The 13,975-nt window shown below is 44.8% G+C and overlaps 1 protein-coding gene across 1 annotated transcript in view; it reads left to right on the top strand.

The window, feature by feature from the left end:
* Nucleotides 1–13,975, top strand: part of pacrg (parkin coregulated) — a 275,762-nt gene that overhangs the window by 34,629 nt on the left and 227,158 nt on the right. The window contains exon 2 of the mRNA NM_001141061.1: nucleotides 12,388–12,522. Within this exon, the coding sequence (NP_001134533.1) occupies nucleotides 12,388–12,522 (135 nt within the window). The remainder of the gene's footprint in view (nucleotides 1–12,387; nucleotides 12,523–13,975) is intronic.

The raw sequence follows: 13,975 nt of genomic DNA, 5'->3' as shown, positions 1-13,975 counted from the left end.
TGACTGCCATTATAAATTCCAGACATTGGAGAGATCCAAAAGTCAGTTTCCACTATTCTCATGTGCCATAATTAACATACTGGGCCAAGATAGGGGATTTTAACAATATCCCCTTTTAACCAGGTTAAACATGGAGATATGCCAGAGCAGTGGTTCCCAAACTGTGGGGCGCACCCCAACTAGGGGTTGGGGGGGGGGTTGCGTGGAGGTCCTCCCCAAATTTTTAAATATATTTACAGTACCAGCCAAAAGTTTGGACACACCTACTCATTCCAGGGTTTTTCTTTATTTTTACTATTTTCTACATCGTAGAATAATAGTGAAGACATCAAAACTATGAAATAACACATGGATCCATGTAGTAACCAAAAAAAGTGTTAAACAAATCTAAATATATTTTACAAATCAAAATATGAGATTCTTCAAAGTAGCCATCATTTGCCTTGATGACAGCTTTGCGCACTCTTGGCATTCTCTCAACCAGCTTCACGAGGTAGTCACCTGGAATGCATTTCAATTAACAGGTGTGCCTTGTTAAAAGTTAATTTGTGGAATTTCTTTCCTTCTTAATGCGTTTGAGCCAGTCAGTTATGTTGTTACAAGGTAGGGGTTGTATACAGAAGATAGCCCTGGTAGAAGACAAAGTCCATATTATGGCAAGAACAGCTCAAATAAGCAAAGAGAAACGACAATCCATCATTACTTTAAGACATGAAGGTCAGTCAATCCGGAAAATGTCAAGAACTTTGAAAGCTTCTTCAAGTGCAGTCACAAAAACTATCAAGCGCTATGATGAAACTGGCTCTCATGAGGACCGCCACAGGAATGGAAGACCCAGAGTTACCTCTGCTGCAGAGGATAAGTTCATTAGAGTTACCAGCCTCAGAAAGCAGCCCAAATAAATGCTTCACAGAGTTCAAGTAACAGACACATCTCATCATCAACTGTTCAGAGGAGACTGTGTGAATCACTACAATTGAAACCACTACTAAAGGACACCCATAAGAAGAAGAGACTTGCTTGGGACAAAAAAACATGAGCAATGGACATTAGACCGGTGGAAATCTGTCATTTGGTCTGATGAGTCCAACCACTGTGTCTTTGTGAGACGAAGAGTAGGTGAACAGATGATCTCCGCATGTGTTGTTCCCACCGTGAATCATGGAGGAGGAGGTGTGATGGTGTTGTGTGCGCTATGCTGGGGACACTCTCTGTGATTTATTTAGAATTCAAGGCACACTTAACCAGCATGGCTACCACAGCATTCTGCAGCGATACGCCATCCCATCTGGTTTGAGCTTAGTGGGACAATCATTTGTTTTTCAGAGGAAAGCCCATACAATTGTTAGAAACTTAAGTCACCCAAGTCATAGACTGTTTTCTCTGCTACCGCACGGCAAGCGGTACTGGAGCGCCAAGTCTAGGACCAAAAGGTTCCTTGACAGCTTCTACCCCCAAGCCATAAGACTGCTGAACAATTAATCAGATGGCCACCGGACTATTTACATTGACACCCCCCTTCTTTTGTACGCTGCTGCTATTCTATTTTTATTATCTATGCATAGTCACTTCACCCCACCTACATGTACAAATGACCTCTAACCTGTACCCCCGCACACTGACTCGGTACCCTGCACTCGCGTGGCATGTGCACGCGAGTGCAGGGGCGGCGCGGGGATGTTCCCCTATGCTGGAAATGGGCCCCATGTGAAAAAGTTAGGAAAACCCTGGTGTAGAGGACCTTATCTTCCTCAGCTTTCTTCTCCTTGGGGACCTGTCTGTATCTGGGTTACCTGTGACGCCACAGCAATCAGAGCGTGATGGAATGGGGAGGATGGAGGGACATCTCAGAGGATGGGTGTTTGAGGACAGATCTGTCCCTTTCTCATCTCTCAGCCGGGACTCTTGCTCTGAAATCGATGCCCCCTCCCTACCCTCAGTCTGTCAGCATTGCTCCCCTGTGGACACTCAGCAAGGACCTCACCTCATCTCTGTCAGCCTGCCACATCACATCCAGAGCACACTGTATTGATGGCTCCTTCCGGGCCTGACGCGGGGGTTCATTCACCTGCCTGCCCGCCTGGGTGGCTGGATGGGTGGGTCACAGTGTGGGGGATAATGGTGGGAGGCAGGAATGGGATGTATGATGAAACCTGGACTGGACACCTTCAAAGATTCTGTCCCTTGGGAGGTGGTGGTGCAGGAGGACAGGGCTTAGTGATGGGCTCCCGAGTGACACAGCGGTCTAAGGCACTGCATCTGCTAGAGGCGTCACTACATACCCTGGTTCGATTCCAGGCTGTATCACAACCGGATGTGATTGGGAGTCCCATAGGGCAGTAAATAAGAATTTGTTCTTAACTGACTTGCCTAGTTAAATAAAGGTTAAATAAAATAAATAAATATTTGATGGATATGCTATGCTCAGAGATCTCGCTAAGCTAGCATAAAACACAATAGACCAAGCCATGAACTTCACATGGACTACGTACATTGTCCTGAAGCTCATGTTTTGACAGAAATCGTTTGTTTGGTTGTGAATAATGCCTCAATCAGATAACTGTACAGTATTTAGTCTTAGCTAGGCAATTGTTTTTTTATACACCCATGCATGCTATGGCAAAGCAGTGTACAGCTTGAATACACTGTAATACACACCAAAAAAAAAGATCTGCCTTAAAAGCAGGTAGTTATGAAAAGTTGATTGAGGAACTAAGGAACTTAGCAAATTAAATCTTTCAGATGTTAGTCTTCTCTACCAGCGGCGGGTGTTATTTTCCTTGTGTGTGTCATTAATTTGATGGCCTGGCCCAGTGTTTTAATGCCTTCAGGCGTCGTCACTGATTAGGTCCGTAAAAGTAAAGCGTGGCTCGGGTGCGTGCCCAGCACTCTTAAGAAGCCTGCTTGCAGAGAGGCTCTGAGGAGGTGTTCCACCACTGTGTGCATTAACAGCCGCGCAGACCCGTTTAACAGGGCCTTGAGGTCGTTTATTTTTAAACTGCCACTGAAGTAGTGAGTCACTGATCAATGAACTCCCTGCTCACCTGGCTTGCACTCCTCTGTTTCATACAAATACCATTACAGAGTAACAGGAATAACAAAAGCATAGTGTGTGTAGCCTATTTGTGCGGTGTGGGCTATGTTTTCAGGATATAGTTTGAATATGTGTTGCATGCCTAGGCCTATTTATGCAATGTTGTGTGCCAGTGTTTGCCTCCCTGATTCATCCAGTGCATATGGGTCCTTAGGAATCACTTGACAAGTAGGAGTGGGTAGGAGTGGAACTCTTAGCCATGCAATATGATTCATTTTGAGCGATCACAACTGCGGTTTTCCGACATGAATCACCAAATAGGCCTCTCTCGTCTGTGAAGCAGTGAGCAGAGGCCAGGCAGCCCGGCAGATAAGTGGGCTGCCCACTGGAAACGTAACCAGCTTTGAGGGGTATTCATTCACCTGCTCTCCAGCTCCACTGTTTTCTGATCTGAATGACAATACACTCGCTGAGGTAAACAGAAAAATAAATTACAGCTTTTTAAAAGCTTCAAGAATGTACGTTTCTAAAATGTTATCCTATCCCTCCCATCGTTGAATGCTTTTTCCTTATCCTTTCATCCCTTTGTCTTTGTTCTGAAAGGTGACTGCCAATGCTGTGCTAGTTGTTGTCTTTGCCCATAACTTGTAATTTTTCATTACAGACAATACCTCCCACAAACGTGTATGCCCTCGTTGTTATGACACAATGACAATCACAAAGTGCCTCAGTGACTTTGTAAGCAGGAACGCAGACTGTACTAGCCTACATTTTAGCCTTCAATTTCCCTGTCGACTGGAGCATTCCACTATCATTTTCTGTCTTCTGACCTTGTCTTTAACAAAAGAGCCATCTCCCAGTAATTTTCTTCACACAATGAAATTGATTTACCCACTGATTCCACTCCAGCTGACTAGCCTGTCTGTTTGGTCATGAAAAAGATATGCACAATTACTAATGGAACTAAGGATTTTTTCAGCTAATAGTAACTATGTACTCAGACTATTTCACCCTGCAGTTTCATAGAGAGTAAATGAGTAAGCCAAACAAGTGACATATTCATTGTTTGGATAAGAGGAAACCGGTCTAGGTGCCTCTGTTCGTTTTTATTCGTGAATTCTTTTAAATCTCGTCGGAGAGATGACACATCTCTGGCAAGTGCATATTGTTCGACTGGGCAAGTGCCCCATAAATAAAGAGAGCTAATTTTGTTGCCTGCGGCAGTGATGTGCAGCCTGACCTTATCAGAAGAGGCTCCATTTGTCTCTCTCCACCATCCTCTCCTCTGTGACTCACCCACCGACTCACTCGCTCGCGCCCGGAAAGAAAAAGGCCGCCTTTTGCATCGCGGTAGATTTCAATAACCCCTCAACCGAGAAAGGAGAGAAATACAGAGCAAGAGAAAGAGAGAGAGAGGAAGAGAGAGAGAGCAAGCAAGCAAGTGTGCAGTGCCTTCCTTTTCCAGCAACTCCCCTCGCTGCCTCAGTAAGCAGTGGCACCCTCATTCCCCGGCAAATGCAAAATGCAATTTTACCCCCAAAAAGAGAAGGAGAATGAGCGAAGCAGGAGAGAGATATAAAACATATAAATGAGAGTGCGGGCTCTACCTGAGCTGACAGTGAATTGACGGCCCCTCACCAAACATCCATCAATGACTTTCAGAGGCGTTTTGGGGCGCCGGCGGGGAGAGCTGGAGGCCCAGGCAGGTTGATGGATCACCTACAAGCCGCACCACCGTCGCCACGGCGAACTCACTCTCAGAATTGATGAGCCGCAGCTCCTGTCTCTCTCTCTCCCTCCCCCATCTCTCTCTCTCCCCTTCCCTATTCCGCTGCCCCTGTGTCAGCAGCACATGGATGCGCAATACTAATAAGGTTAGAGCGGGCATCTTTGTTCCACAGGATGACACCTTATAAATGACAGTAGCATAGGTCTCGTCCGCTGCTGGCTAGGCCAATCACCTCCACAGGGGGCTCAACCATGCAACTTCCAAGGGGGAAGCTAAGTTGAGGTTGTAGGATGCCGTTCACGGAAGGAAAGGAGTGGACACGGGCATTAGAGGGAAAAAAGGATAGCAGACAAAATGAGAAGGGTCTTGAAAGAAATGACAGCCTGGAGTGCATCTGACCGCCGGCGCCTTGTTATTACTCCCTTATGTGCACCAGTGGCAGAGAACCTGACAATTCCGGTTTAATAGTGTTACGAAGCTACTTCAAGTTTAATACTCTGCCTCAGAGGCTCAGCTTACGACCACCACTGAGGGCAGGATATTGTGTGTAAGTCTGTGTGTGTGTGTTTGTGTGTCAGTTAACGTTGCATTTGTAAACGTAGCTCTAAAAGGCTTCTCATTCTAACTTCTGCTCCGCTTCCGACAAATTTTGTGCTTCAGTTAGACTTCTCCACTCGGATGACAAATCTTTGCTCTCGTCATCAGACCAATCAAATTCCCACATTCACGAACTAGCATTTGATCAGCAGACAGCACTCTGACTGGTGGCAGAGAGGACGAGGCAATGGTTACTTTTCTCCGGTTGTTTTAGCAAGTTAAATTTGCAAGATGAACTTCATTCTGGCTACATTCTTTCGATGGTAAACATAAGAAATCTGATGGCCATGCATCTTGTTTGCAAGCAATACCTTGCTCTTTCATTGTAAGCTGTAAGCTTTTACTTATCTGTGGTTGCTAACCAAATAGCGTTGCAATTCTGTTGTCTTCTGATGAAAACAATGTAATTTTCCAATAGTTTGTGATTGTGGGACGCAATTTGGGACGTTCCTGCATGTGGGCATTCCTGCATCTGCAAGAACGCCTCCCTCAAGTATGCCATTGGTTCCTGCATGTGGGCTCAACATCTGCATGAACACCCCCCCTTGAACATCCCATTGGTTCCTGCTTATGGGCGCAACATCTACAGGAACTCCCTCCTTGAGAATCCCATTGGTTCCTGCTGGTGTGACACTATTGATAATTTATTTGATTTTATTTGGATTTACTTTCTACCCCTTTTTCTCCCCAATTTTGTGATATCCAATTGGTAGTTACAGTCTTGTCTCATCGTGCAACTCGAGAGCCATGCGTCCTCCGAAACACGACTCTGCCAAGCCGTATTGCTCGCTGAACCCGGAAGCCAGCAGCACAACTGGCGACCGGGTCAGTGAGCATGCGCCCGGCCCGCCACAGGAGTCGCGAGAGTGCGATGGGAAAAGGACATCCAAACCCTCCCCTAACCCGGATGATGCTGGGCCAATTGTACGTCGCCTCATGGGTTTCCCTGATGCGGCCAGCTCTGTAGTGATGCCTCAAGCACTGCGATGCATTGCCCTAGACCGCTGCGCCCACTTTTGATATTCTGGATTTTCCCTGAATGTGTATGCGATTAAAATGTGGGTCAAAAGGGAAATAAAAGTATTATCTGAATTTTTATTTAGGCTATGCCATCATTGTAGTATAATTAATGTGCAATGTTTAGGCTTAAAAATGTCTGTGTAATCTCTTGATGAGTTGGATAGCAGATGTAACTGATATTTTTCTATGGTCTGCATTTTGAAAATGCTAACGCTGGTGTGTGTGTGGCGTGTTTGTGTGTGTGTGAGCGCGCGTCTCACTCTCGTTCTGTATTTTTAGCAGATTGTTAGAGCACTGCACTGCCCAGCATCAAGCTATTGCAGTTCTTTGTAGCTCAGTTGGTAGAGCATGGCACTTGTAATGCCAAGGTAGGGGGTTTGATTCCCGGGACCACCCTTACATATAATGTATGCCCGCGTGACTAAGTTGCTTTGGATAAAAGCGTCTGCTAAATGGCATATATTATTAGCATTTCAATGACCACCTCTCACACCATGAACTGAGGAGATGGAGTGAGATGCACAGGGGGGAGAGAGAGACATTTAAGACATGTAATATTAAAGAAGATCTAAAGGAAAAAAGAACATGCTCCAGCAAATGGCCAGTCACCTCCCATCCAGGACAGGAAATTAGCACCGAGCCACAGTGCTCACACCTACATCACGGCTTCTGCTATATCACTGCACTTTCACGTTGGGGGCTTAGGCAGGAACGTCATGAATCCCAATCGGGCTCCCGGATCACATCAGGAAGTCAGCAGGTGATAATTTCAGAGCGCCATGATTCCTACTCCAGTCAAAGCCCCCGAGGTACAGTGCAGCCGAGGAACGAGGGGGGAAGTGGGGGAGAAGGGATAACGGGTCTCAGAGTCTGTGCTGTTTTTTTTTGTGGGGAGGTTTATTAGAATCCCTATTAGCCGACGCCAATGGCGACAGCTAGTCTTCCTGGGATCCGACACATAACGAAAAAGACCTTACAGACAAAAATACTTTACAAGTTACATACATATAAAAACATTAACTAGGTTAGATAGGGGAGGCGTTGTGTTGTTTTATTTATTTTTAAAAAGCTAATATTGCTCTTTGCTTGAGTAATTTCAGAAGGAAGGGAGTTCCATGTGATCGTGGCTCTATATAATACTCTGTGTTGCCTTGAATTTGTTCTGGATTTGGGGACTGTGAAGAGACCCCCGATGGCATGTCTAGTGTTTTTGTGGTGGGCCAGAAAATAATATTAGTTTAGGTCTGGAAGAAGGGGGAATGGGGGTTGGTTGCTGATGACAGTTGAAAGGAGAGGGGAGTTCGGTGAAGGGTACAGTGTGGTGTGCGAGGTGGAATCGACTGCGGTGTCATCACTTCTGACCATAAAAGCCGCCCGGCCCAGTCAATGCAGTCTGGAGTTCATTTTAGCCATGGCTATTTTTAGCTGCAAAAAAACATTGTTGCCTTTCAATATAAAACGCCGGTGAAATAGTTTCAAACGCATATTTTTTTATGGTCTGCGTTTTGAAAATGCTAATGCACCGACCCCTGGTGTGTGTCTGCGTCTGTGTGTGTGAGCGTGCATTTATCTCTCACATTCTGTATTTTTAGCAGGGGAGGGGTCAGATTGATATTGCAGAGCACTGCACCGCCCAGCATGAAGTTATTAGCATTTCAATTACCACCTCTTCGGCCTCTTACACCATGAACTGAGTGGAAGGACTGAGATGCACAGGGGGGGAGAGAAGATTAAGGTTGAAGAGAGAGACATTCAAGACACATAATATTAAATCAGATCTAACAGAAAAAATACTGCTCAATGTGCAAAGAACATACCCTGCACAGAAACAGAATTAGCAGGTGTTTCCAGCAAATGGCCAGTCACTTCCCGCCTCCCATCTAGGACAGGAAATTAGCACCGAGCCACTGTGCTCACACCTCCTACATCATGGCTTTTGATCTCTCGCAGCACTTTCATGTTGGGAGCTTAAGCAGAAAGCCATGAATCCCAATCGGTAGCCGACTCCCGGATCACATCAGGAAGTCGGCAAGTGATAATCTCAGAGCGCCACGATTCCTATTACAGTCAAAGCCCCCGAGGTACAGTGCAGCCGAGGAACGAGGGGGGAAGTGGGGGAGAAGGGAGAAAGGTTCTTAGAGTCTGTGTGTTGTGTTTTCGTTGTGGCCAGAAAAAAGATTAGTTTGGTTCTGGAAGGGGGAATGGGGGTTGGATGCTGATGACAGTTGAAAGGAGAGGGGAGTTCACTGAAGGGTACAGTGTGGCGCGCGAGATGGAATCGACTGCGGTGTCATCACTTCTGACCATAAAAGCCGCCTGGCCCAGTCAATGCAGTCTGGAGTTCATTTTCTCCATGGCTATTTTTAGCTGCTGGCAGAGCAGTGCTACCTGGATGTGAAGGCTTTTGTTGCTCCAGGCAGCAGGAGCATCACCGATGGGCCGGTAGGTAGCCTAGCGGCTAAGAGCATTGGGCCAGTAACTGAAAGGTTGCTGGTTTGAATCCCCGAGCCGACTAGCAAGACACAACCCCAATTGCTCCTGTAAGTCGCTCTGGATAAGAGTGTCTGCTAAAAGTCTTCCTTTTTTCCTCCGTGGCGGAGGGAACTTCTGTGGAGGGAGGAAGACGGAAGGCTTTGCATTCACTTTGTAACCTCAAAAAAAGGCTCAAACTGCACTGTGGTGAATGTATCTCAGACTCAAAGGCTTTTAGTCATATAAAGAGCAAAACACTGTTTTAATGATATACTATACTACGTTAACCAAGGTATACTACAGTAGGGCTGTGGGAAAAAAAAGAGGAGCATTAAAACATTGCAGGGACATTCAGGCATGCAACATTTTGACCGGAATATCATTTGTGATGGATAATGCAAAACTAGGCTACCCTGCAAATGACCTTCATTCAGATTAAAAATTTTCTTGAGCTTTTAAATGCAGGGTTAGTCATAGTTGTTTTGCTTGTTTACACTCTCCTGTAGCCTATTAAAGGAGCATTATGTCATATCTTTGTAATGTAGTGGAATGATAGTGTTTCCCACTTTTTCTGCGCCAAAAAAAACCATTTTGGGCCCATACAAAATACCATTCTGAAAATGCAGCCCAAAATGTTTTGTTGTCAAATAGGAAAGTTGCACCCTCCCTCTCTTTCATCAGGCGTGGGCATCTCGTCCTCGAGCACAACCAACAATAGCAGATTTTGGCAAGTGTCCAACATGTAGAAATCGCTTTCCGATTTCCTGGTTGCTAAAATTGTTCAATTCCCACAGGGGTCCAGTACGAAAAAAATGCATGAAATGTATGTATTCACTACTGTAAGTTGCTCTGGATAAGAGTGTCTGCTAAATGACGAAAATGTAAATAAAATGCCACATGTAAGCCCTATGCTAACCTCACCAGGTGGCAGTGAATTATGCCCTGGAACAAGTTCTGCATTAGCCAATTATTAGCCAATCGGACGTGTTTCAAAACTTGTTCATGGAAGCGTCCTTAATATACCAGTCCAACATCATGTTCGGATCATCAAAGCAACTATCACGTGTATTTGACTGACTGGTCAAATTTCTCTCTGTCTAAAGTGTCTATGTAATTGTTGCAGATTGTGGCAAGGGTTTGAATCTCACATGAGTTCCCCTTCCCCTTTGGAAAAATGTAGATTTACATGTATTGTATTACTGTGTTGAAGACGGACGTAGCCTATAGCCAACAACTTCAAAATAAAGATTAAGAATGAATTTAATTAGGGAGCTACCTCTTTCAGCCTTGCACAAAAACACACTGCTATTGCCTAATAATCATAGTGCATAGGCTATATTACATTGATGTGTACACCAAGATGGTGGCCTACAACATTTTCTAAGCAGTTTTATAATCATCTGCTTTGCCACATATGCGTTATTTGACTCGAGGAGGATGAGCAGTACAACGTTTACAGAACAGGTTTTTTTCTGGATCAAAAAGGGCTTAGGTAGTGGGCACGTCATCTTGGCGTTATAGAGACATTTAAAAAATGTTAAACAAATTTCCTGTAATTCTACAAATTTGTGCATGGAGCTGAGAGAAGTTTTTGCAGTTTTAAAGCACATTTCCTGTAGTTTGTCATAGGGGTCGTTGAATGGAGACCAAGGCGCAGCGTGTATAGTGCTCATTCTTTGTCTTTAATGAATACACTTTAACAACAAAACGACCAACAACAGTCCCGTCAGGTACACTAGACTAAACGGAAACAACTACCCACAAACCCCAAAGGAAAACAGGCTGCCTAAGTATCGCTTCCAATCAGAGACAACGAAAGACACCTGCCTCTGATTGGAAGCCATACCCGGCCAAAACATGGAAAACGAAACATAGAAATAGAATTCTAGCACGATCCTAGAAACAGAAAACTCCAAAACCACCCAAAACAACCACCTGTCACGCCCTGACCACTCCACTATGGCAAATGACCTCTTACAATGGTCAGGACGTGACACAATTCTACATATTATGCCGTGGAGCAGAGAGAATGTGTTGCAGTTTTCAAGCTAATTTCCTGCAATTCTATGCATTTTACAACGGCTAATAGTGCGTTCTTTTTTACAATGTACGCTAAACGTAGATGTTGTAAGGACCTAATTTATATATATTGATGTGTGTGAAACAGATAAACAAAGGCGTGGAAGTTAGTCATATATGCGAAAATGTTAAAATGTATCACGATAGTAGTAGCTAGTATCCTACTCAAGGATGCATCAATGCAATATTGGTTGGTACACAACATTTTGTTACAGACCAACGGAACAAAACTTAACCTTGAATTTGTAGGTTTAAAATATCCCTCTAGTGGTCAGGGTTTACCTATTTTAAGAAATGCCATTGGTTGGTGGATATAAAGTCTAAGGTCTCTGATAAGCCGATGAAGCATTTGTTCCAAGATATAATCACTGCCACCTGGTGAGGTTAGCATAGGGCTAACGTGTGCCATGTTATCTGATGGGACCAGCTATGAATGTTATTCATTCAGCATTCCCTCGCCTAAAAGTAAACAAACGCCACCAAACAGATTTATTTTATGCCTCTGCAATCCCATTGTGCATTAGATGCTGTGGGTCCACCGGGACGCCATAGGGTGCCTTTTAATAGTCTAAACTCACTCATAACTTACTTCAGGCCCTAGTAGGCTACTACTTTAACCACTCAGCATGCTACCTCTAAGAAAGTTTCTCCCATGTGTATTGTGTATAGCGTTTGATGTGTGGCTCTATCTCTAAGGAACCACAGTCTTGTCACTGTATGGCAATGTAGTCATATTACACTGTAGTCCCACGATGTTGTTTCTCAATGGAACCGCAGTCTTGTCACTGTCTGGCACTGTATTCATGTTACACTGTAGTCCCATGACACTGTAGTCCAGCACTGAGACGTTGTTTCTCAATGGGTGGTAATCTAAGGATTAATGACAGTGATACATCTGCCAGTCATGTCGTCGGGCCCCACAGATGGCGAGGGACGAGGGACTCAACACGGGGACTGATTGGCACGACAACTCTGTCATTCATTACCGGATTCAATTTGAGCTGGGATGAAAAACGACCCTACCCCCAAAACGATTCAACTACCAGGCCTATCTCTGCTGCATCATCAAAGTGGTTTGCAGCTGTTACGCTAGTCAGTGATGTAATCTAAGGCTAGCATTCATTGACTTTGAGTCAGATCTATGGAGTGACATCCACCACAATAACAACAACAATGACGACAGGAGTCCAATTCATTCGCAGCCTGGCGCTACATATCCAATATACAGGAACAGTAACATGGTAATAACAATGCCACTGGCAGAGCCTCGGGCTACGTGGCAGACAGGCTGTGTTTAGCCAGCCCTGAGTGGAGGGAGCAAAGCAGAAGTGTCTCAGAGAATTACGTTTAAAAAAGGCCCCCACTACAATGATTCCATTCTGGATTTGAGAAACACAACTGTCAATTCTGGTTTCTATAAACAGGATTATCTCTCTCTCTTCCTCTTTCTCTCTAGGTGGTAGGACCGCCGGCAGCAGGGGCCTTCCGGGAGAGGCCGGCCAAGCCCACGGCGTTCCGCAAGTTCTACGAGCGAGGAGACTTCCCCATCGCTCTGGAGCATGACACCAAGGGCAATCGCATCGCATGGAAGGTAGGATACTGCCAAGCATTCACTAGAGCAGTCTGTTGACATTGTGCAATATGTGGAGGCTGCAGTAGAAATTAGTGAATGAGGTGAATTACCCCTATGCTGTACAATACTGTATGCAATTCATCATATTCATCATTAGAGGGATCTACCTTTACTCTCAGCCTAAACTCTCAGCAGTGTACTCACACACCACCTTAATGTAGGAGGCCACACAGTGTTGTTCACATGGAAACACTGGTGCTGTAGTATGTTATTATGCTGTCAATGCTCTACATGATATGTGATATGTGTCGGTGTCATTTGCGATGTTATCATCCATTGTGAAACACAATGGAACATTTGCAATGTACACATGATGTCATGGTAGGTCAAGATCAATGTTCTGATTGTCCTCGGATATTGCCTGTGAGGACAATAGTCCAGACAGACCTGTCTCAGTCTTTCTACGTCTATGTCGGAATTTGTACCTGCTGCAGTCAGAAAGACTCAATTGTGCAGCGTTCGACACATCAGTTAGCCCAGCAGTGAGATTGCTCCTCCTTTTATTAACCACGCTGTTTTATTATAACCTCACAGCGCTGCGAGATATTCCACAACTTCTGAGTCAGAGTCGTCACCACCCACCGCACTTAAGGACATTTAGAAACGTAAGCAAGGCTAAATGAATCAAAGAAAATAGTATTTTTCTTCCTCCTTCAAAGAGAGAGGTGACACACTCTTTCCTGTCTCCAGGTGCAAACATTGTGAAAGCATCTGCATGAATTATTAATGTACAGTGTTCAAATGAATACTGTGTGGTGGATGGTGCGCTTTTACCCCAATAATGGCTTTCTTTGTGCTCTTATGAAAAAGCTCTCAGCAAATCGGGAATTGGTGTATAAAATTGTGCAGCTGTTATGGTTATTGATTTCACCCATGCACACGTGTAACCGATTTCTCCTAATTCTCCCTGTCAGACTACTTCATTACTCCCCCACTGTGTGAAACATCTTGGAGGGATGACTGTTCATGTGTGTATAGCATACTGCAGGGAGCCTAGTCAAGCATGTGTTTGTGTTCTAAACTAGCATGCAATCCACCACGCATCTGTTTTGGTAGATGTTTTTCATAATTCCGGATGAATTCACCCCCAGCGTTTTCATCCTCTCCTCTACTTTTAAAATCACTTCAAATAGAGTAGATGCCGGGCAGTGTAATGGTTTGATAGGGGATAGTGAAAGTGGGGGCCTAGTCGATGATTGGAGCGAGCGCAGGGGCCACTGTGTGGTTGCACTGGGGCAGAGGTTCAAGGCTGGGGCTCTGGACCAATCTTGGCTGGAGAGTTGGCTATAGGAAGAAAAAAGAAAACAGGAAATAGCAGGAAAAGAAAACAACTAAATTGTGTTGATTTAATTTGGCCTGAATGCACAATCCGAGTGTGTGTTTATTGTGTTTGTGTGTGTAGAGGAGGAGT

The sequence above is a fragment of the Salmo salar genome, chromosome 09, assembly GCF_965601325.2.
Source record: "Salmo salar chromosome 09, fSalSal1, whole genome shotgun sequence".
NCBI lineage: Eukaryota > Metazoa > Chordata > Actinopteri > Salmoniformes > Salmonidae > Salmo > Salmo salar.
Note: the sequence above shows the minus strand (reverse complement) of the source record. Positions and strands in the feature narration are given on the sequence as shown.